Source organism: Cuculus canorus, chromosome 5, assembly GCF_017976375.1.
Source record: "Cuculus canorus isolate bCucCan1 chromosome 5, bCucCan1.pri, whole genome shotgun sequence".
In the NCBI taxonomy this organism is placed as follows: Eukaryota; Metazoa; Chordata; class Aves; order Cuculiformes; family Cuculidae; genus Cuculus; species Cuculus canorus.
This window is the reverse complement of record NC_071405.1, coordinates 10250701-10273083: the sequence shown is the minus strand read 5'-3', so window position 1 is coordinate 10273083 and position 22383 is coordinate 10250701. Positions and strand designations below refer to the sequence as shown.

Sequence of the window (22383 nt, the reverse complement as noted above, 5' to 3'; positions counted from 1 at the left end):
CCTGGAGCCAGAAGGCAGTTTTCTGCACATTGAGGTATGGGCCGATGCAGAAGGTTTGTAGGAGGCTGGCTTCCTGACGGCTCCTCAGCTGGTCCTCAGGGTGGTGGAGGAAGCAGAGCATGTTCCTCGTCCGCTGCTGCCCTGTGCACGTACACTCCAATTCCACACGCACACGGGACTTCCTCACGGGCACCTCCCTTTCAGGGCCCAGCATGAGGTGGAAAGAGTGCCCGCAGGGTGGCCCCAGAGGCACAAGCAGGCGATAGACTAGGTCTTCTCCTCTGGAAGTCTGGCTGTCTTGGAAGACACCCAGCCTGACAGGTGGCCACAGTTGTGGCACGAAGCTATTCTTCGAGAAGAATTGGCAGACAAGTATAAGGTCATCCACCAGCTCTTGCACGACCTTCCATGATGGGTCCAAGTCCAGCCGTTGCGACAGCATGCGCTCCTTTTGTAATCTGTCCATAATAAAGTCATCTTCATCCTCTTCGCTGTCTCCCTCAAGGCTTATGGTGCTGCTGCTATTTCTCAGGTCACAGCTGTTCTTCCAGAGCAATGCACAGAGACAAAAGAGCAGGACCACAACTCCAAGAAAGGCCTGGAACTTCCACTGCTGCAAGACAGTGGAGAGAAGGGCTTCCCAAACCACCATACTGTGCTCCTGCTCTCTCTGCTCCATCTCCTCTGTCAGCCAAGACATCATCTGGCTCAGCTGCACCTCACGCTCCTGCATGCGCCTGCATGTGTCGTCATCCAAGTCATCCCAGAGCTTCAAAACCTCATCCAAGCTTCCCAGAGCTTCAAAACCAGACTACAGTCTGGTCAGATTACAATCTGATATCCTGAGCATAGCAAGGTTGCAAAACACAATGCCAGCAAAGACAAAGTAGGCACGGTAATATATGTAAGAAAGAAAGAGAGAGAAAAAAGTAAGTAGCGGGTGGGAAGAAGGAAAAAAAAGGCTCCCCAATGCAACAGGGCAGACAGTTCCTCGGGAACACTTGATCCATCCAGCGGTATCCATCCATAATTCTTTAGGAACACGTGGTCTGGCAGACGTCTGGGCTGGTTCTGTTGGGGTGGTGGGCAACCTCCACACGCCTTCTTGCAAATTCTATTTGTAAGGCAAGTCTATGCCCCATAAGCATGCGAGGAGTGCTCTTGCACTGTGTGCGCACGCGTTCCTTCAAGAATGTCAAGGCCCGCTCCATGGCAGACAGGAGTGTGAGCAGCGCGCACTGCTGCACCTGCCCCCCTGCTGCCGCAGCCACAGTCCATCACAGGCGAGGGGAAGGAGCGCTGCTTCCTCCTACGCCTCATCCTGTCATTGAACCAGGCAGCACAGAGAAGGCGCTCAGGGCAGGCAGCCAGCCCAGCGCTCAGGCAATGTCTTTAAATGTCCGCTGTGAACATCTGCGCCATCATCCCTGCACCGGGCGGGATCTGGAGTTGATGACCACTTCCTCTCAGCTCCTGCTGATGATCCTTCATTTAGGGCAGTAGAAGGCAGCATTGAGGGGCCAGTGCTGTCTTGGCCAGCTGTACTGGGGGGGGGCGCAGGTGCATCAGAGTGGCTTTCAGGTCGTGAGTGGAAAAGCCTGTACCCAGCAGGATGCAGGTGCAGAGCTGTAGGCATTTGAGGTGGAAGCCGTCAAGTGGGACATGCCTGTTTCTGAGCCCGAAGAAGCGCATCCAGTTCCACACACAGATTACGAGCATCTCCTCTTCAGTGCCCAGCTCGAGGTGGAAAAAGTGATTATTTACAGGGCAGAAAATGAACCCCCTCCTTGCCCACATCACCTCAGGTGTTGCTCCACAACAGATTTGAGGCTCTTGTTGAGGAGGGTGGACCAGAGGAAAACATGGAGGAAGATGCACCCACATAAGAGCAGGGGCAGAGACTGAAATGGTGTAAACGCTGTATTGCCACGACTGCCACAAGGACCAATAGAAGAGTCATAGTTGTAGGAGGCTCTCCATTGAAGGGGACAGAGGCCAAGCTCCCTCCTCTCTACAACCTCCTTTCAGGAAGTTGAAGAGAGCAAGTAAGGTCTCCCCTCAGCCTCCTCTTCTCCGGGCTAAACAAGCCCAGTTCCCTCAGCTGCTCCTCGTAAGATTTGTACTCCAGCCCCTTCACCAGCTTCGTTGCTCTTCTCTGGACACGCTCCAGAGCCTCAACTTCCTTCTTGTAGCGAGGGGCCCAGAACCGAACACAGGATTCGAGGTGCGGTCTCACCAGTGCCGAGTGCAGAGGCAGAATAACCTCCCTGGACCTGCTGGTCACACTCTTTCTGATACAAGAGATTTTAGGGCCTTGGGACGGCTGCTGAGGGAATCTGGGGCCCGGGTCATTATTTCTGTGATTATTAAAATGACCACCAAAACTTTGAAAGCGTCTTCTGGTAGGCACCTGCTAATGCATGTGTCTGTACAGGGCCATCTCCCTGCGCCGCATGCTCTGTTCCTCAGCGTCTCCCATATGTACTGCCTGACTTGTGTGCACCGTGAGCTCGGCACCTGCCCTGCATTGACCCGGCGCCACGGACCGGCCAAGGGCGAGACCCCGAGCTCCGGCCTCGGGGAGGCCTCGTGCTGCTGCGGCAGCCCTTGCGCCATTCGTTGCTGGGCAGGGAGCAGCGTGCGGCCTGCCAAGAGACGAGCAGAGCCGGGCTGTACATGCACCGAACAGCCCACCTTCCGGAGCCTGTTCTGAAGCTCCGTGAACTGTGTGCAGTCCGCTTTCTGGAATTCTTTCCTGTTCAGCTTAGCAGAAAGCGCCACAGTCTGGTAGTTATCAAATGCTTGAAGTGTGTCCCGGGAGGAAAAAAGGATTAGGAGTGTGATGAAAACATGTTATTTACAAGAAAACTGCGCCCTGAAAAGAGCCACAGGCACTGGGGAAAGCTGCTTGAGTCTGGGGGCTGTTCAGATACTGCTAAGGAACATATTGAGATGGGTGGCCGTTTTTCATAGAATCATGGACTCCCTGGGTTGGAAAAGACCTTTGACCTGTGCTTCTTCCCAAGTCATAAGCATTACAGCTCAGTCCACATGTGCTCCTCACTCCTCTGCGCTGTCTCTTTCCCTGACATTTGGACAAACACTCCCATAGGTCATCACGTGGTATTTCCTTGTGATTTAGAAAGGCTTTGCAGCCTCAGAAGCCTGGAGTAATGCTGAAAGGGATAGCTGAAGGTCTGGACTCCATCCTCCTGCTCCAAGAAGGGCCAACTTTAAATGCAGAGCAGGTGTCTCAGGGCCTCACCCAGCCAAATCTTGAGCACCTTGTGGGGTGGGGATTATTCTTCCCCTCTGGGCCACTGGCCCCTGTTGTGATAAATTCTTTTCCTTCTCTGTACTCCGAGTTTCTGTCAGACCATTTCTCTGACTTGTCGAGGTCCTTCCTGAATGGCATTCCTGCCTGCTTTCCTCCTCTTCCTTAAAACTGCAGGGGAAAATAGTATGGAATTTGCAAATTCCTGGCTGTACCATCTAACCACATTTACGGGAAGGCAGAACCTGTGTTTTGTAAGGCTTTAGCAATCAGCGTTTAGATGGAGACGCCTCTTTGGTTTGAAATCTGATTAAAAGTGTCTGAAGTATTCAGTAGCACACAAAATGAAAGTTGAACCCATTCGTTCCAACCAGCAAAGAGGCGGAAATATTTTGTAATTGATAAAAATCTCAGTTCTGGCATGAAATGCCACAGCTTAGAACAGTTACCACGGGCTGGAAAGTACCGGGTGTTCCCTAGGCAAACGTGATGCCTTTGTGCCATCTCTGCCCTGTCTCCCCCAGAGTCACAGGACAAACACCACAGCACCAAAGCCACTCCCGGTGCTCTGTGCCCGACTGCTCTGCAGCTGCTGTATTCACAAGCTCTTGGTCATCTTGGGGTTCTTCATCGCTCATGGTAGCAGATGTAATTTTCTCCTTGTTGATGCTGCTGCTGCTTGCAGAGCTGAGCTGTTTCACCTGGAATGACATTTTGGTGGGTGAGCCCAGCACGGTTAACAAGCTATCGAAGGCCAAGCTTCATCTGTGTGTTAGTTTGGCGTGGTTGGGCTGCTACTAAGCTCTGGCACATCAGCACTGGGGTTCTGCATCCTTCTAACAGTTTATGCTGTCTCTCTGCGCCATCTCATTAAACAAATTCATACCATACATGGAAAATTAATTGCTTTTGCACTACATGTACCAGATGGCATAAATTTGCAGACATTCTTTTTTTGGATGCTGTGTCTTGGGAATATTGACTCTAAGGCTCTAAGACTGTATTAATGATGACAAAAGCAGGCAGACACCAGTAGCATCTTGTGCCTGGAAGATGGCTGAAAACTGGTCGAGATCCACGGAGCCTGGCAGCTGCTGGGGAAGGCACGGCTGGCAACCAGCCACCAAGGCTGAGTTATCAATGAACAATGGCCATTTTGACACCTTTTTTTTATGCCCAGAAGCAGATTAAGTGGTGACCTACATGCTAGAGAAGGACGCTTCACATTTTAGGAAAGGGAGATATGTCAGCAAGTATCTGACATGATGCTCAGCCACGGACAAACAGCTTATTGTAGATGGGTCGAGAAGGGCTGGGAGGGAGGGACATGGTTGTGGGGGGAGTGGGGATGAGAGCACTAGGGGTCTGGGGGCAGGTAGGAGAAGGGGTGAAGCATCGGGGAGGCAGCAAGGCCTTTGCACTGCACCCTGTGCCAGGCGCTCCCACAAGTGGCTGGGGCACCTCAAGCAGAATCTGTGGGCGCATGTGGAATCACCCCCATGGCTGTGACCGCAGGAGCAGAAAGGCAGATGAGGAGGAGAGCACGCAAATGGAAAAGTAAGGAAAAATTTCAGGTAGAACATCCAGCTGTCATGCACATAACTAGATATCTACTTGCTGGTGGCTTACAAACCACTTTAGTTCTTGTGTTTCCTGAAGGCTTGGATTTAAATTTTCAGAAAATCCCGGTGGGTCTAAGATTGGTAGAATGGACAGGATATAGGCAAGACCCTGATCTTTGCAATTGAACCCTGGCAATCTTAATATTAATTACATTTTCACCTATATTTTATTGATAATCATAGAATCATAGAATCACGACTTCCAGCTTAAGTCTACTCCATGGCCACCAATGGGCCTGAGCTGCCTTCCTGCACCGCCAGGATGAGCTCAATGCAGAAGGAGCTCTCAAAATCGTCGATCAGCTTGAGCCTGCAGTAGCGTGTGGAGGGCAGCACCGTTAGTTCGTACGTGCGTGAGCAAGGCAGTAACATGAAGGATATCTTCAGCAGCACCTGGAGCCAGAAGGCAGTTTTCTGCACATTGAGGTATGGGCCGATGCAGAAGGTTTGTAGGAGGCTGGCTTCCTGACGGCTCCTCGGCTGGTCCTCAGGGTGGTGGAGGAAGCAGAGCATGTTCCTCGTCCGCTGCCGCCCTGTGCACGTACACTCCAGTTCCACACGCACACGGGACTTCCTCACGGGCACCTCCCTTTCAGGGCCCAGCATGAGGTGGAAAGAGTGCCCGCAGGGTGGCCCCAGAGGCACAAGCAGGCGATAGACTAGGTCTTCTCCTCTGGAAGTCTGGCTGTCTTGGAAGACACCCAGCCTGACAGGTGGCCACAGTTGTGGCATGAAGCTATTCTTCGAGAAGAATTGGCAGACAAGTATAAGGTCATCCACCAGCTCTTCCACGACCTTCCATGATGGGTCCAAGTCCAGCCGTTGCGACAGCATGCGCTTCTCTCGGAATCTGTCCATAATAAAGTCATCTTCATCCTCTTCGCTGTCTCCCTCAAGGCTTATGGTGCTGCTGCTATTTCTCAGGTCACAGCTGTTCTTCCAGAGCAATGCACAGAGACAAAAGAGCAGGACCACAACTCCAAGAAAGGCCTGGAACTTCCACTGCTGCAAGGCAGCGGAGAGAAGGGCTTCCCAAACCACCATACTGTGCTCCTGCTCTCTCTGCTCCATCTCCTCTGTCAGCCAAGCCATCATCTGGCTCAGCTGCTCCTCATGCTCCTGCATGCGCTTGCGCGTGTCCTCATCCAAGTCATATCCAACCATCGGCAGGTTGTGGCTCAGCAAAAGCTGAGTGAAGAAGAATAGTACACCCATGGCCTGCAGGACGAGGGAGAGATGGCATTGAGTGGGGCTGGCAGGGACGGAGCTCGTAGAGTAGGGTAGGGTAGCAGGGAGAGGAGCAGCAGGGACTGTGGGCAGGTAGGAGAGGGCACGAGGCAGCTGGCAGGCGGCAGGGCATGCGGCCAGCCCTGGCAGCAATGACAGCAGACTGCCTTGCCCAAGGCGTTCCCTGAGTGGCTGGGCCCTCGATTCTGAGTGAGTAGCCAGCCCTCTGGCGGCCCATGCTTCTGTCCCAGCCGTCGTCCAGCCCAGCCTGCCCCCACGTGCGTACTCACCGCTGGCCGAGGCTGTACTGGGGCAGCAGGGCTGCCTGCTGGTGCCCCTCATAACCTCCCCATTGTAAGTCATCCTCTGTGACATCACTGGTGCCAGAGCTCATCACAGGCGTGACATCTCCTGTCCTCTCCTCTAGTCTCCTCTCTTCTTCCTCCAGGGTTTTGCGCGATAAGAGGGGAGATGGCAGAGCCTCTCTTTGGAGGGATTTGCATGGTACCTGCTCACGTTGCTTCTGGGCAACGTGGGTCGCACTGAGCTGCATGTTTCTCTGTGTGAGTGAACCAAAGCTTTGTCAGATTCTACGTTCCACAAGGAAATACAGCCGTAGACTACGTTAGAGAGTCTTAAGAAATTTTGGGGAGCTGATTGTGGAGGAGGAATGTGGAACAGATGTTCGGAAGATCCCTCTTGTCAGGGCCCGCTCCCGAGACAGCACTAGTGTTCGGACCCTCCTTCAACCGGCACAGCTGAAGAGGGAGGGTCCTTTGCCATTTGCACATCAGCACAGAGACTGACAAATCTCTCGGTGGAAAGTCAAATGCAGCGTTTATTTTGGACACAGACAAAATAACAATTTTGGCTGCGCTCTGAGTGGCATCTTCCCAGAGCTTCAAAACCAGACTACGGTCTGGTCAGATTACAATCTGATATCCTGAGCATAGCAAGGTTGCAAAACACAATGCCAGCAAAGACAAAGTAGGCACAGTAATATAGGTAAGAAAGAAAGAGAGAGAAAAAAGTAAGTAGCAGGTGGGAAGAAGGAAAAAAAAGGCTCCCCAATGCAACAGGGCAGACAGTTCCTCGGGAACACTTGATCCATCCAGCAGTATCCATCCATAATTCCTTAGGAACACGTGGTCTGGCAGACGTCTGGGCTGGTTCTGTTGGGGTGGTGGGCAACCTCCACACGCCTTCTTGCAAATTCTATTTGTAAGGCAAGTCTATGCCCCATAAGCATGCGAGGAGTGCTCTTGCACTGTGTGCGCACGCGTTCCTTCAAGAATGTCAAGGCCCGCTCCATGGCAGACAGGAGTGTGAGCAGCGCGCACTGCTGCACCTGCCCCCCTGCTGCCGCAGCCACAGTCCATCACAGGCGAGGGGAAGGAGCGCTGCTTCCTCCTACGCCTCATCCTGTCATTGAACCAGGCAGCACAGAGAAGGCGCTCAGGGCAGGCAGCCAGCCCAGCGCTCAGGCAATGTCTTTAAATGTCCGCTGTGAACATCTGCGCCATCATCCCTGCACCGGGCGGGATCTGGAGTTGATGACCACTTCCTCTCAGCTCCTGCTGATGATCCTTCATTTAGGGCAGTAGAAGGCAGCATTGAGGGGCCAGTGCTGTCTTGGCCAGCTGTACTGGGGGGGGCGCAGGTGCATCAGAGTGGCTTTCAGGTCGTGAGTGGAAAAGCCTGTACCCAGCAGGATGCAGGTGCAGAGCTGTAGGCATTTGAGGTGGAAGCCGTCAAGTGGGACATGCCTGTTTCTGAGCCCGAAGAAGCGCATCCAGTTCCACACACAGATTACGAGCATCTCCTCTTCAGTGCCCAGCTCGAGGTGGAAAAAGTGATTATTTACAGGGCAGAAAATGAACCCCCTCCTTGCCCACATCACCTCAGGTGTTGCTCCACAACAGATTTGAGGCTCTTGTTGAGGAGGGTGGACCAGAGGAAAACATGGAGGAAGATGCACCCACATAAGAGCAGGGGCAGAGACTGAAATGGTGTAAACGCTGTATTGCCACGACTGCCACAAGGACCAATAGAAGAGTCATAGTTGTAGGAGGCTCTCCATTGAAGGGGACAGAGGCCAGCTCCCTCCTCTCTACAACCTCCTTTCAGGAAGTTGAAGAGAGCAATAAGGTCTCCCCTCAGCCTCCTCTTCTCCGGGCTAAACAAGCCCAGTTCCCTCAGCTGCTCCTCGTAAGATTTGTACTCCAGCCCCTTCACCAGCTTCGTTGCTCTTCTCTGGACACGCTCCAGAGCCTCAACTTCCTTCTTGTAGCGAGGGGCCCAGAACCGAACACAGGATTCGAGGTGCGGTCTCACCAGTGCCGAGTGCAGAGGCAGAATAACCTCCCTGGACCTGCTGGTCACACTCTTTCTGATACAAGAGATTTTAGGGCCTTGGGACGGCTGCTGAGGGAATCTGGGGCCCGGGTCATTATTTCTGTGATTATTAAAATGACCACCAAAACTTTGAAAGCGTCTTCTGGTAGGCACCTGCTAATGCATGTGTCTGTACAGGGCCATCTCCCTGCGCCGCATGCTCTGTTCCTCAGCCTCTCCCATATGTACTGCCTGCCTTGTGTGCACCGTGAGCTCGGCACCTGCCCTGCACTGACCCGGCGCCACGGACCGGCCAAGGGCGAGACCCCGAGCTCCGGCCTCGGGGAGGCCTCGTGCTGCTGCGGCAGCCCTTGCGCCATTCGTTGCTGGGCAGGGAGCAGCGTGCGGCCTGCCAAGAGACGAGCAGAGCCGGGCTGTACATGCACCGAACAGCCCACCTTCCGGAGCCTGTTCTGAAGCTCCGTGAACTGTGTGCAGTCCGCTTTCTGGAATTCTTTCCTGTTCAGCTTAGCGGAAAGCGCCACAGTCTGGTAGTTATCAAATGCTTGAAGTGTGTCCCGGGAGGAAAAAAGGATTAGGAGTGTGATGAAAACATGTTATTTACAAGAAAACTGCGCCCTGAAAAGAGCCACAGGCACTGGGGAAAGCTGCTTGAGTCTGGGGGCTGTTCAGATACTGCTAAGGAACATATTGAGATGGGTGGCCGTTTTTCATAGAATCATGGACTCCCTGGGTTGGAAAAGACCTTTGACCTGTGCTTCTTCCCAAGTCATAAGCATTACAGCTCAGTCCACATGTGCCCCTCACTCCTCTGCGCTGTCTCTTTCCCTGACATTTGGACAAACACTCCCATAGGTCATCACGTGGTATTTCCTTGTGATTTAGAAAGGCTTTGCAGCCTCAGAAGCCTGGAGTAATGCTGAAAGGGATAGCTGAAGGTCTGGACTCCATCCTCCTGCTCCAAGAAGGGCCAACTTTAAATGCAGAGCAGGTGTCTCAGGGCCTCACCCAGCCAAATCTTGAGCACCTTGTGGGGTGGGGATTATTCTTCCCCTCTGGGCCACTGGCCCCTGTTGTGATAAATTCTTTTCCTTCTCTGTACTCCGAGTTTCTGTCAGACCATTTCTCTGACTTGTCGAGGTCCTTCCTGAATGGCATTCCTGCCTGCTTTCCTCCTCTTCCTTAAAACTGCAGGGGAAAATAGTATGGAATTTGCAAATTCCTGGCTGTACCATCTAACCACATTTACGGGAAGGCAGAACCTGTGTTTTGTAAGGCTTTAGCAATCAGCGTTTAGATGGAGACGCCTCTTTGGTTTGAAATCTGATTAAAAGTGTCTGAAGTATTCAGTAGCACACAAAATGAAAGTTGAACCCATTCGTTCCAACCAGCAAAGAGGCAGAAATATTTTGTAATTGATAAAAATCTCAGTTCTGGCATGAAATGCCACAGCTTAGAACAGTTACCACGGGCTGGAAAGTACCGGGTGTTCCCTAGGCAAACGTGATGCCTTTGTGCCATCTCTGCCCTGTCTCCCCCAGAGTCACAGGACAAACACCACAGCACCAAAGCCACTCCCGGTGCTCTGTGCCCGACTGCTCTGCAGCTGCTGTATTCACAAGCTCTTGGTCATCTTGGGGTTCTTCATCGCTCATGGTAGCAGATGTAATTTTCTCCTTGTTGATGCTGCTGCTGCTTGCAGAGCTGAGCTGTTTCACCTGGAATGACATTTTGGTGGGTGAGCCCAGCACGGTTAACAAGCTATCGAAGGCCAAGCTTCATCTGTGTGTTAGTTTGGCGTGGTTGGGCTGCTACTAAGCTCTGGCACATCAGCACTGGGGTTCTGCATCCTTCTAACAGTTTATGCTGTCTCTCTGCGCCATCTCATTAAACAAATTCATACCATACATGGAAAATTAATTGCTTTTGCACTACATGTACCAGATGGCATAAATTTGCAGACACTCTTTTTTGGATGCTGTGTCTTGGGAATATTGACTCTAAGGCTCTAAGACTGTATTAATGATGACAAAAGCAGGCAGACACCAGTAGCATCTTGTGCCTGGAAGATGGCTGAAAACTGGTCGAGATCCACGGAGCCTGGCAGCTGCTGGGGAAGGCACGGCTGGCAACCAGCCACCAAGGCTGAGTTATCAATGAACAATGGCCATTTTGACACCTTTTTTTTATGCCCAGAAGCAGATTAAGTGGTGACCTACATGCTAGAGAAGGACCCTTCACATTTTAGGAAAGGGAGATATGTCAGCAAGTATCTGACATGATGCTCAGCCACGGACAAACAGCTTATTGTAGATGGGTTGAGAAGGGCTGGGAGGGAGGGACATGGTTGTGGGGGGAGTGGGGATGAGAGCACTAGGGGTCTGGGGGCAGGTAGGAGAAGGGGTGAAGCATCGGGGAGGCAGCAAGGCCTTTGCACTGCACCCTGTGCCAGGCGCTCCCACAAGTGGCTGGGGCACCTCAAGCAGAATCTGTGGGCGCATGTGGAATCACCCCCATGGCTGTGACCGCAGGAGCAGAAAGGCAGATGAGAAGGAGAGCACGCAAATGGAAAAGTAAGGAAAAATTTCAGGTAGAACATCCAGCTGTCATGCACATAACTAGATATCTACTTGCTGGTGGCTTACAAACCACTTTAGTTCTTGTGTTTCCTGAAGGCTTGGATTTAAATTTTCAGAAAATCCCGGTGGGTCTAAGATTGGTAGAATGGACAGGATATAGGCAAGACCCTGATCTTTGCAATTGAACCCTGGCAATCTTAATATTAATTACATTTTCACCTATATTTTATTGATAATCATAGAATCATAGAATCACTACTTCCAGCTTAAGTCTACTCCATGGCCACCAATGGGCCCGAGCTGCCTTCCTGCACCGCCAGGATGAGCTCAATGCAGAAGGAGCTCTCAAAATCGTCGATCAGCTTGAGCCTGCAGTAGCGTGTGGAGGGCAGCACCGTTAGGTCGTACTGTGTCGTGAGCAAGGCAGTAACATGAAGGATATCTTCAGCAGCACCTGGAGCCAGAAGGCAGTTTTCTGCACATTGAGGTATGGGCCGATGCAGAAGGTTTGTAGGAGGCTGGCTTCCTGACGGCTCCTCAGCTGGTCCTCAGGGTGGTGGAGGAAGCAGAGCATGTTCCTCGTCCGCTGCTGCCCTGTGCACGTACACTCCAGTTCCACACGCACACTGGGACGTTCCTCACGGGCACCTCCCTTTCAGGGCCCAGCATGAGGTGGAAAGAGTGCCCGCAGGGTGGCCCCAGAGGCACAAGCAGGCGATAGACTAGGTCTTCTCCTCTGGAAGTCTGGCTGTCTTGGAAGACACCCAGCCTGACAGGTGGCCACAGTTGTGGCACGAAGCTATTCTTCGAGAAGAATTGGCAGACAAATATAAGGTCATCCACCAGCTCTTCCACGACCTGCCATGATGGGTCCAAGTCCAGCCGTTGCGACAGCATGCGCTTCTCTCGGAATCTGTCCATAATAAAGTCATCTTCATCCTCTTCGCTGTCTCCCTCAAGGCTTATGGTGCTGCTGCTATTTCTCAGGTCACAGCTGTTCTTCCAGAGCAATGCACAGAGACAAAAGAGCAGGACCACAACTCCAAGAAAGGCCTGGAACTTCCACTGCTGCAAGGCAGTGGAGAGAAGGGCTTCCCAAACCACCATACTGTGCTCCTGCTCTCTCTGCTCCATCTCCTCTGTCAGCCAAGCCATCATCTGGCTCAGCTGCTCCTCATGCTCCTGCATGCGCTTGCGCGTGTCCTCATCCAAGTCATATCCAACCATCGGCAGGTTGTGGCTCAGCAAAAGCTGAGTGAAGAAGAATAGTACACCCATGGCCTGCAGGACGAGGGAGAGATGGCATTGAGTGGGGCTGGCAGGGACGGAGCTCGTAGAGTAGGGTCGGGTAGCAGGGATAGGAGCGGCAGGGACCGTGGGCAGGTAGGAGAGGGCACGAGGCAGCTGGCAGGCGGCAGGGCATGCGGCCAGCCCTGGCAGCAATGACAGCAGACTGCCTTGCCCAAGGCGTTCCCTGAGTGGCTGGGCCCTCGATTCTGAGTGAGTAGCCAGCCCTCTGGCGGCCCATGCTTCTGTCCCAGCCGTTGTCCAGCCCAGCCTGCCCCCACGTGCGTACTCACCGCTGGCCGAGGCTGTACTGTGGCAGCAGGGCTGCCTGCTGGTGCCCCTCATAACCTCCCCATTGTAAGTCATCCTCTGTGACATCACTGGTGCCAGAGCTCATCACAGGCGTGACATCTCCTGTCCTCTCCTCTAGTCTCCTCTCTTCTTCCTCCAGGGTTTTGCGCGATAAGAGGGGAGATGGCAGAGCCTCTCTTTGGAGGGATTTGCATGGTACCTGCTCACGTTGCTTCTGGGCAACGTGGGTCGCACTGAGCTGCATGTTTCTCTGTGTGAGTGAACCAAAGCTTTGTCAGATTCTACGTTCCACAAGGAAATACAGCCGTAGACTACGTTAGAGAGTCTTAAGAAATTTTGGGGAGCTGATTGTGGAGGAGGAATGTGGAACAGATGTTCGGAAGATCCCTCTTGTCAGGGCCCGCTCCCGAGACAGCACTAGTGTTCGGACCCTCCTTCAACCGGCACAGCTGAAGAGGGAGGGTCCTTTGCCATTTGCACATCAGCACAGAGACTGACAAATCTCTCGGTGGAAAGTCAAATGCAGCGTTTATTTTGGACACAGACAAAATAACAATTTTGGCTGCGCTCTGAGTGGCATCTTCCCAGAGCTTCAAAACCAGACTACGGTCTGGTCAGATTACAATCTGATATCCTGAGCATAGCAAGGTTGCAAAACACAATGCCAGCAAAGACAAAGTAGGCACGGTAATATAGGTAAGAAAGAAAGAGAGAGAAAAAAGTAAGTAGCGGGTGGGAAGAAGGAAAAAAAAGGCTCCCCAATGCAACAGGGCAGACAGTTCCTCGGGAACACTTGATCCATCCAGCAGTATCCATCCATAATTCCTTAGGAACACGTGGTCTGGCAGACGTCTGGGCTGGTTCTGTTGGGGTGGTGGGCAACCTCCACACGCCTTCTTGCAAATTCTATTTGTAAGGCAAGTCTATGCCCCATAAGCATGCGAGGAGTGCTCTTGCACTGCGTGCGCACGCGTTCCTTCAAGAATGTCAAGGCCCGCTCCATGGCAGACAGGAGTGTGAGCAGCGCGCACTGCTGCACCTGCCCCCCTGCTGCCGCAGCCACAGTCCATCACAGGCGAGGGGAAGGAGCGCTGCTTCCTCCTACGCCTCATCCTGTCATTGAACCAGGCAGCACAGAGAAGGCGCTCAGGGCAGGCAGCCAGCCCAGCGCTCAGGCAATGTCTTTAAATGTCCGCTGTGAACATCTGCGCCATCATCCCTGCACCGGGCGGGATCTGGAGTTGATGACCACTTCCTCTCAGCTCCTGCTGATGATCCTTCATTTAGGGCAGTAGAAGGCAGCATTGAGGGGCCAGTGCTGTCTTGGCCAGCTGTACTGGGGGGGGGGCGCAGGTGCATCAGAGTGGCTTTCAGGTCGTGAGTGGAAAAGCCTGTACCCAGCAGGATGCAGGTGCAGAGCTGTAGGCATTTGAGGTGGAAGCCGTCAAGTGGGACATGCCTGTTTCTGAGCCCGAAGAAGCGCATCCAGTTCCACACACAGATTACGAGCATCTCCTCTTCAGTGCCCAGCTCGAGGTGGAAAAAGTGATTATTTACAGGGCAGAAAATGAACCCCCTCCTTGCCCACATCACCTCAGGTGTTGCTCCACAACAGATTTGAGGCTCTTGTTGAGGAGGGTGGACCAGAGGAAAACATGGAGGAAGATGCACCCACATAAGAGCAGGGGCAGAGACTGAAATGGTGTAAACGCTGTATTGCCACGACTGCCACAAGGACCAATAGAAGAGTCATAGTTGTAGGAGGCTCTCCATTGAAGGGGACAGAGGCCAGCTCCCTCCTCTCTACAACCTCCTTTCAGGAAGTTGAAGAGAGCAATAAGGTCTCCCCTCAGCCTCCTCTTCTCCGGGCTAAACAAGCCCAGTTCCCTCAGCTGCTCCTCGTAAGATTTGTACTCCAGCCCCTTCACCAGCTTCGTTGCTCTTCTCTGGACACGCTCCAGAGCCTCAACTTCCTTCTTGTAGCGAGGGGCCCAGAACCGAACACAGGATTCGAGGTGCGGTCTCACCAGTGCCGAGTGCAGAGGCAGAATAACCTCCCTGGACCTGCTGGTCACACTCTTTCTGATACAAGAGATTTTAGGGCCTTGGGACGGCTGCTGAGGGAATCTGGGGCCCGGGTCATTATTTCTGTGATTATTAAAATGACCACCAAAACTTTGAAAGCGTCTTCTGGTAGGCACCTGCTAATGCATGTGTCTGTACAGGGCCATCTCCCTGCGCCGCATGCTCTGTTCCTCAGCCTCTCCCATATGTACTGCCTGCCTTGTGTGCACCGTGAGCTCGGCACCTGCCCTGCACTGACCCGGCGCCACGGACCGGCCAAGGGCGAGACCCCGAGCTCCGGCCTCGGGGAGGCCTCGTGCTGCTGCTGCAGCCCTTGCGCCATTCGTTGCTGGGCAGGGAGCAGCGTGCGGCCTGCCAGGAGACGAGCAGAGCCGGGCTGTACATGCACCGAACGGCCCACCTTCCGGAGCCTGTTCTGAAGCTCCGTGAACTGTGTGCAGTCCGCTTTCTGGAATTCTTTCCTGTTCAGCTTAGCGGAAAGCGCCACAGTCTGGTAGTTATCAAATGCTTGAAGTGTGTCCCGGGAGGAAAAAAGGATTAGGAGTGTGATGAAAACATGTTATTTACAAGAAAACTGCGCCCTGAAAAGAGCCACAGGCACTGGGGAAAGCTGCTTGAGTCTGGGGGCTGTTCAGATACTGCTAAGGAACATATTGAGATGGGTGGCCGTTTTTCATAGAATCATGGACTCCCTGGGTTGGAAAAGACCTTTGACCTGTGCTTCTTCCCAAGTCATAAGCATTACAGCTCAGTCCACATGTGCCCCTCACTCCTCTGCGCTGTCTCTTTCCCTGACATTTGGACAAACACTCCCATAGGTCATCACGTGGTATTTCCTTGTGATTTAGAAAGGCTTTGCAGCCTCAGAAGCCTGGAGTAATGCTGAAAGGGATAGCTGAAGGTCTGGACTCCATCCTCCTGCTCCAAGAAGGGCCAACTTTAAATGCAGAGCAGGTGTCTCAGGGCCTCACCCAGCCAAATCTTGAGCACCTTGTGGGGTGGGGATTATTCTTCCCCTCTGGGCCACTGGCCCCTGTTGTGATAAATTCTTTTCCTTCTCTGTACTCCGAGTTTCTGTCAGCCCATTTCTCTGACTTGTCGAGGTCCTTCCTGAATGGCATTCCTGCCTGCTTTCCTCCTCTTCCTTAAAACTGCAGGGGAAAATAGTATGGAATTTGCAAATTCCTGGCTGTACCATCTAACCACATTTACGGGAAGGCAGAACCTGTGTTTTGTAAGGCTTTAGCAATCAGCGTTTAGATAGAGACGCCTCTTTGGTTTGAAATCTGATTAAAAGTGTCTGAAGTATTCAGTAGCACACAAAATGAAAGTTGAACCCATTCGTTCCAACCAGCAAAGAGGCAGAAATATTTTGTAATTGATAAAAATCTCAGTTCTGGCATGAAATGCCACAGCTTAGAACAGTTACCACGGGCTGGAAAGTACCGGGTGTTCCCTAGGCAAACGTGATGCCTTTGTGCCATCTCTGCCCTGTCTCCCCCAGAGTCACAGGACAAACACCACAGCACCAAAGCCACTCCCGGTGCTCTGTGCCCGACTGCTCTGCAGCTGCTGTATTCACAAGCTCTTGGTCATCTTGGGGTTCTTCATCGCTCATGGTAGCAGATGTAATTTTCTCCTTGTTGATGCTGCTGCTGCTTGCAGAGCTGAGCTGTTTCACCTGGAATGACATTTTGGTGGGTGAGCCCAGCACGGTTAACAAGCTATCGAAGGCCAAGCTTCATCTGTGTGTTAGTTTGGCGTGGTTGGGCTGCTACTAAGCTCTGGCACATCAGCACTGGGGTTCTGCATCCTTCTAACAGTTTATGCTGTCTCTCTGCGCCATCTCATTAAACAAATTCATACCATACATGGAAAATTAATTGCTTTTGCACTACATGTACCAGATGGCATAAATTTGCAGACACTCTTTTTTGGATGCTGTGTCTTGGGAATATTGACTCTAAGGCTCTAAGACTGTATTAATGATGACAAAAGCAGGCAGACACCAGTAGCATCTTGTGCCTGGAAGATGGCTGAAAACTGGTCGAGATCCACGGAGCCTGGCAGCTGCTGGGGAAGGCACGGCTGGCAACCAGCCACCAAGGCTGAGTTATCAATGAACAATGGCCATTTTGACACCTTTTTTTTATGCCCAGAAGCAGATTAAGTGGTGACCTACATGCTAGAGAAGGACCCTTCACATTTTAGGAAAGGGAGATATGTCAGCAAGTATCTGACATGATGCTCAGCCACGGACAAACAGCTTATTGTAGATGGGTTGAGAAGGGCTGGGAGGGAGGGACATGGTTGTGGGGGGAGTGGGGATGAGAGCACTAGGGGTCTGGGGGCAGGTAGGAGAAGGGGTGAAGCATCGGGGAGGCAGCAAGGCCTTTGCACTGCACCCTGTGCCAGGCGCTCCCACAAGTGGCTGGGGCACCTCAAGCAGAATCTGTGGGCGCATGTGGAATCACCCCCATGGCTGTGACCGCAGGAGCAGAAAGGCAGATGAGAAGGAGAGCACGCAAATGGAAAAGTAAGGAAAAATTTCAGGTAGAACATCCAGCTGTCATGCACATAACTAGATATCTACTTGCTGGTGGCTTACAAACCACTTTAGTTCTTGTGTTTCCTGAAGGCTTGGATTTAAATTTTCAGAAAATCCCGGTGGGTCTAAGATTGGTAGAATGGACAGGATATAGGCAAGACCCTGATCTTTGCAATTGAACCCTGGCAATCTTAATATTAATTACATTTTCACCTATATTTTATTGATAATCATAGAATCATAGAATCACTACTTCCAGCTTAAGTCTACTCCATGGCCACCAATGGGCCCGAGCTGCCTTCCTGCACCGCCAGGATGAGCTCAATGCAGAAGGAGCTCTCAAAATCGTCGATCAGCTTGAGCCTGCAGTAGCGTGTGGAGGGCAGCACCGTTAGGTCGTATGTGTCTGAGCAAGGCAGTAACATGAAGGATATCTTCAGCAGCACCTGGAGCCAGAAGGCAGTTTTCTGCACATTGAGGTATGGGCCGATGCAGAAGGTTTGTAGGAGGCTGGCTTCCTGACGGCTCCTCGGCTGGTCCTCAGGGTGGTGGAGGAAGCAGAGCATGTTCCTCGTCCGCTGCTGCCCTGTGCACGTACACTCCAGTTCCACACGCACATGGGAGTTCCTCACGGGCACCTCCCTTTCAGGGCCCAGCACGAGGTGGAAAGAGTGCCCGCAGGGTGGCCCCAGAGGCACAAGCAGGCGATAGACTAGGTCTTCTCCTCTGGAAGTCCGGCTGTCTTGGAAGACACCCAGCCTGACAGGTGGACACAGTTGTGGCACGAAGCTATTCTTCGAGAAGAATCGGCAGACAAATATAAGGTCATCCACCAGCTCTTCCACGACCTGCCATGATGGGTCCAAGTCCAGCCGTTGCGACAGCATGCGCTTCTCTCGGAATCTGTCCATAATAAAGTCATCTTCATCCTCTTCGCTGTCTCCCTCAAGGCTTATGGTGCTGCTGCTATTTCTCAGGTCACAGCTGTTCTTCCAGAGCAATGCACAGAGACAAAAGAGCAGGACCACAACTCCAAGAAAGGCCTGGAACTTCCGCTGCTGCAAGGCAGCGGAGAGAAGGGCTTCCCAAACCACCATACTGTGCTCCTGCTCTCTCTGCTCCATCTCCTCTGTCAGCCAAGCCATCATCTGGCTCAGCTGCTCCTCATGCTCCTGCATGCGCTTGCGCGTGTCCTCATCCAAGTCATATCCAACCATCGGCAGGTTGTGGCTCAGCAAAAGCTGAGTGAAGAAGAATAGTACACCCATGGCCTGCAGGACGAGGGAGAGATGGCATTGAGTGGGGCTGGCAGGGACGGAGCTCGTAGAGTAGGGTAGGGTAGCAGGGAGAGGAGCGGCAGGGACCGTGGGCAGGTAGGAGAGGGCACGAGGCAGCTGGCAGGCGGCAGGGCATGCGGCCAGCCCTGGCAGCAATGACAGCAGACTGCCTTGCCCAAGGCGTTCCCTGAGTGGCTGGGCCCTCGATTCTGAGTGAGTAGCCAGCCCTCTGGCGGCCCATGCTTCTGTCCCAGCCGTCGTCCAGCCCAGCCTGCCCCCACGTGCGTACTCACCGCTGGCCGAGGCTGTACTGGGGCAGCAGGGCTGCCTGCTGGTGCCCCTCATAACCTCCCCATTGTAAGTCATCCTCTGTGACATCACTGGTGCCAGAGCTCATCACAGGCGTGACATCTCCTGTCCTCTCCTCTAGTCTCCTCTCTTCTTCCTCCAGGGTTTTGCGCGATAAGAGGGGAGATGGCAGAGCCTCTCTTTGGAGGGATTTGCATGGTACCTGCTCACGTTGCTTCTGGGCAACGTGGGTCGCACTGAGCTGCATGTTTCTCTGTGTGAGTGAACCAAAGCTTTGTCAGATTCTACGTTCCACAAGGAAATACAGCCGTAGACTACGTTAGAGAGTCTTAAGAAATTTTGGGGAGCTGATTGTGGAGGAGGAATGTGGAACAGATGTTCGGAAGATCCCTCTTGTCAGGGCCCGCTCCCGAGACAGCACTAGTGTTCGGACCCTCCTTCAACCGGCACAGCTGAAGAGGGAGGGTCCTTTGCCATTTGCACATCAGCACAGAGACTGACAAATCTCTCGGTGGAAAGTCAAATGCAGCGTTTATTTTGGACACAGACAAAATAACAATTTTGGCTGCGCTCTGAGTGGCATCTTCCCAGAGCTTCAAAACCAGACTACGGTCTGGTCAGATTACAATCTGATATCCTGAGCATAGCAAGGTTGCAAAACACAATGCCAGCAAAGACAAAGTAGGCACGGTAATATAGGTAAGAAAGAAAGAGAGAGAAAAAAGTAAGTAGCGGGTGGGAAGAAGGAAAAAAAAGGCTCCCCAATGCAACAGGGCAGACAGTTCCTCGGGAACACTTGATCCATCCAGCAGTATCCATCCATAATTCCTTAGGAACACGTGGTCTGGCAGACGTCTGGGCTGGTTCTGTTGGGGTGGTGGGCAACCGCCACACGCCTTCTTGCAAATTCTATTTGTAAGGCAAGTCTATGCCCCATAAGCATGCGAGGAGTGCTCTTGCACTGTGTGCGCACGCGTTCCTTCAAGAATGTCAAGGCCCGCTCCATGGCAGACAGGAGTGTGAGCAGCGCGCACTGCTGCACCTGCCCCCCTGCTGCCGCAGCCACAGTCCATCACAGGCGAGGGGAAGGAGCGCTGCTTCCTCCTACGCCTCATCCTGTCATTGAACCAGGCAGCACAGAGAAGGCACTCAGGGCAGGCAGCCAGCCCAGCGCTCAGGCAATGTCTTTAAATGTCCGCTGTGAACATCTGCGCCATCATCCCTGCACCGGGCGGGATCTGGAGTTGATGACCACTTCCTCTCAGCTCCTGCTGATGATCCTTCATTTAGGGCAGTAGAAGGCAGCATTGAGGGGCCAGTGCTGTCTTGGCCAGCTGTACTGGGGGGGGGTGCAGGTGCATCAGAGTGGCTTTCAGGTCGTGAGTGGAAAAGCCTGTACCCAGCAGGATGCAGGTGCAGAGCTGTAGGCATTTGAGGTGGAAGCCGTCAAGTGGGACATGCCTGTTTCTGAGCCCGAAGAAGCGCATCCAGTTCCACACACAGATTACGAGCATCTCCTCTTCAGTGCCCAGCTCGAGGTGGAAAAAGTGATTATTTACAGGGCAGAAAATGAACCCCCTCCTTGCCCACATCACCTCAGGTGTTGCTCCACAACAGATTTGAGGCTCTTGTTGAGGAGGGTGGACCAGAGGAAAACATGGAGGAAGATGCACCCACATAAGAGCAGGGGCAGAGACTGAAATGGTGTAAACGCTGTATTGCCACGACTGCCACAAGGACCAATAGAAGAGTCATAGTTGTAGGAGGCTCTCCATTGAAGGGGACAGAGGCCAGCTCCCTCCTCTCTACAACCTCCTTTCAGGAAGTTGAAGAGAGCAATAAGGTCTCCCCTCAGCCTCCTCTTCTCCGGGCTAAACAAGCCCAGTTCCCTCAGCTGCTCCTCGTAAGATTTGTACTCCAGCCCCTTCACCAGCTTCGTTGCTCTTCTCTGGACACGCTCCAGAGCCTCAACTTCCTTCTTGTAGCGAGGGGCCCAGAACCGAACACAGGATTCGAGGTGCGGTCTCACCAGTGCCGAGTGCAGAGGCAGAATAACCTCCCTGGACCTGCTGGTCACACTCTTTCTGATACAAGAGATTTTAGGGCCTTGGGACGGCTGCTGAGGGAATCTGGGGCCCGGGTCATTATTTCTGTGATTATTAAAATGACCACCAAAACTTTGAAAGCGTCTTCTGGTAGGCACCTGCTAATGCATGTGTCTGTACAGGGCCATCTCCCTGCGCCGCATGCTCTGTTCCTCAGCCTCTCCCATATGTACTGCCTGCCTTGTGTGCACCGTGAGCTCGGCACCTGCCCTGCACTGACCCGGCGCCACGGACCGGCCAAGGGCGAGACCCCGAGCTCCGGCCTCGGGGAGGCCTCGTGCTGCTGCGGCAGCCCTTGCGCCATTCGTTGCTGGGCAGGGAGCAGCGTGCGGCCTGCCAAGAGACGAGCAGAGCCGGGCTGTACATGCACCGAACAGCCCACCTTCCGGAGCCTGTTCTGAAGCTCCGTGAACTGTGTGCAGTCCGCTTTCTGGAATTCTTTCCTGTTCAGCTTAGCGGAAAGCGCCACAGTCTGGTAGTTATCAAATGCTTGAAGTGTGTCCCGGGAGGAAAAAAGGATTAGGAGTGTGATGAAAACATGTTATTTACAAGAAAACTGCGCCCTGAAAAGAGCCACAGGCACTGGGGAAAGCTGCTTGAGTCTGGGGGCTGTTCAGATACTGCTAAGGAACATATTGAGATGGGTGGCCGTTTTTCATAGAATCATGGACTCCCTGGGTTGGAAAAGACCTTTGACCTGTGCTTCTTCCCAAGTCATAAGCATTACAGCTCAGTCCACATGTGCCCCTCACTCCTCTGCGCTGTCTCTTTCCCTGACATTTGGACAAACACTCCCATAGGTCATCACGTGGTATTTCCTTGTGATTTAGAAAGGCTTTGCAGCCTCAGAAGCCTGGAGTAATGCTGAAAGGGATAGCTGAAGGTCTGGACTCCATCCTCCTGCTCCAAGAAGGGCCAACTTTAAATGCAGAGCAGGTGTCTCAGGGCCTCACCCAGCCAAATCTTGAGCACCTTGTGGGGTGGGGATTATTCTTCCCCTCTGGGCCACTGGCCCCTGTTGTGATAAATTCTTTTCCTTCTCTGTACTCCGAGTTTCTGTCAGACCATTTCTCTGACTTGTCGAGGTCCTTCCTGAATGGCATTCCTGCCTGCTTTCCTCCTCTTCCTTAAAACTGCAGGGGAAAATAGTATGGAATTTGCAAATTCCTGGCTGTACCATCTAACCACATTTACGGGAAGGCAGAACCTGTGTTTTGTAAGGCTTTAGCAATCAGCGTTTAGATGGAGACGCCTCTTTGGTTTGAAATCTGATTAAAAGTGTCTGAAGTATTCAGTAGCACACAAAATGAAAGTTGAACCCATTCGTTCCAACCAGCAAAGAGGCGGAAATATTTTGTAATTGATAAAAATCTCAGTTCTGGCATGAAATGCCACAGCTTAGA

General features: G+C 52.7%; 1 protein-coding gene across 1 annotated transcript; it reads right to left on the bottom strand.

Annotated features, from left to right (window-relative positions):
* Positions 1-11329: 11329 nt before the first annotated feature.
* LOC128852234 (inositol 1,4,5-trisphosphate receptor-interacting protein-like 1) lies at positions 11330-12710 on the bottom strand. The gene is given in 3 exon segments (XM_054067001.1): positions 11330-11470; positions 11473-11685; positions 11688-12710. Coding segments are annotated over 3 exon segments (1377 nt in total).
* Positions 12711-22383: the final 9673 nt, after the last annotated feature.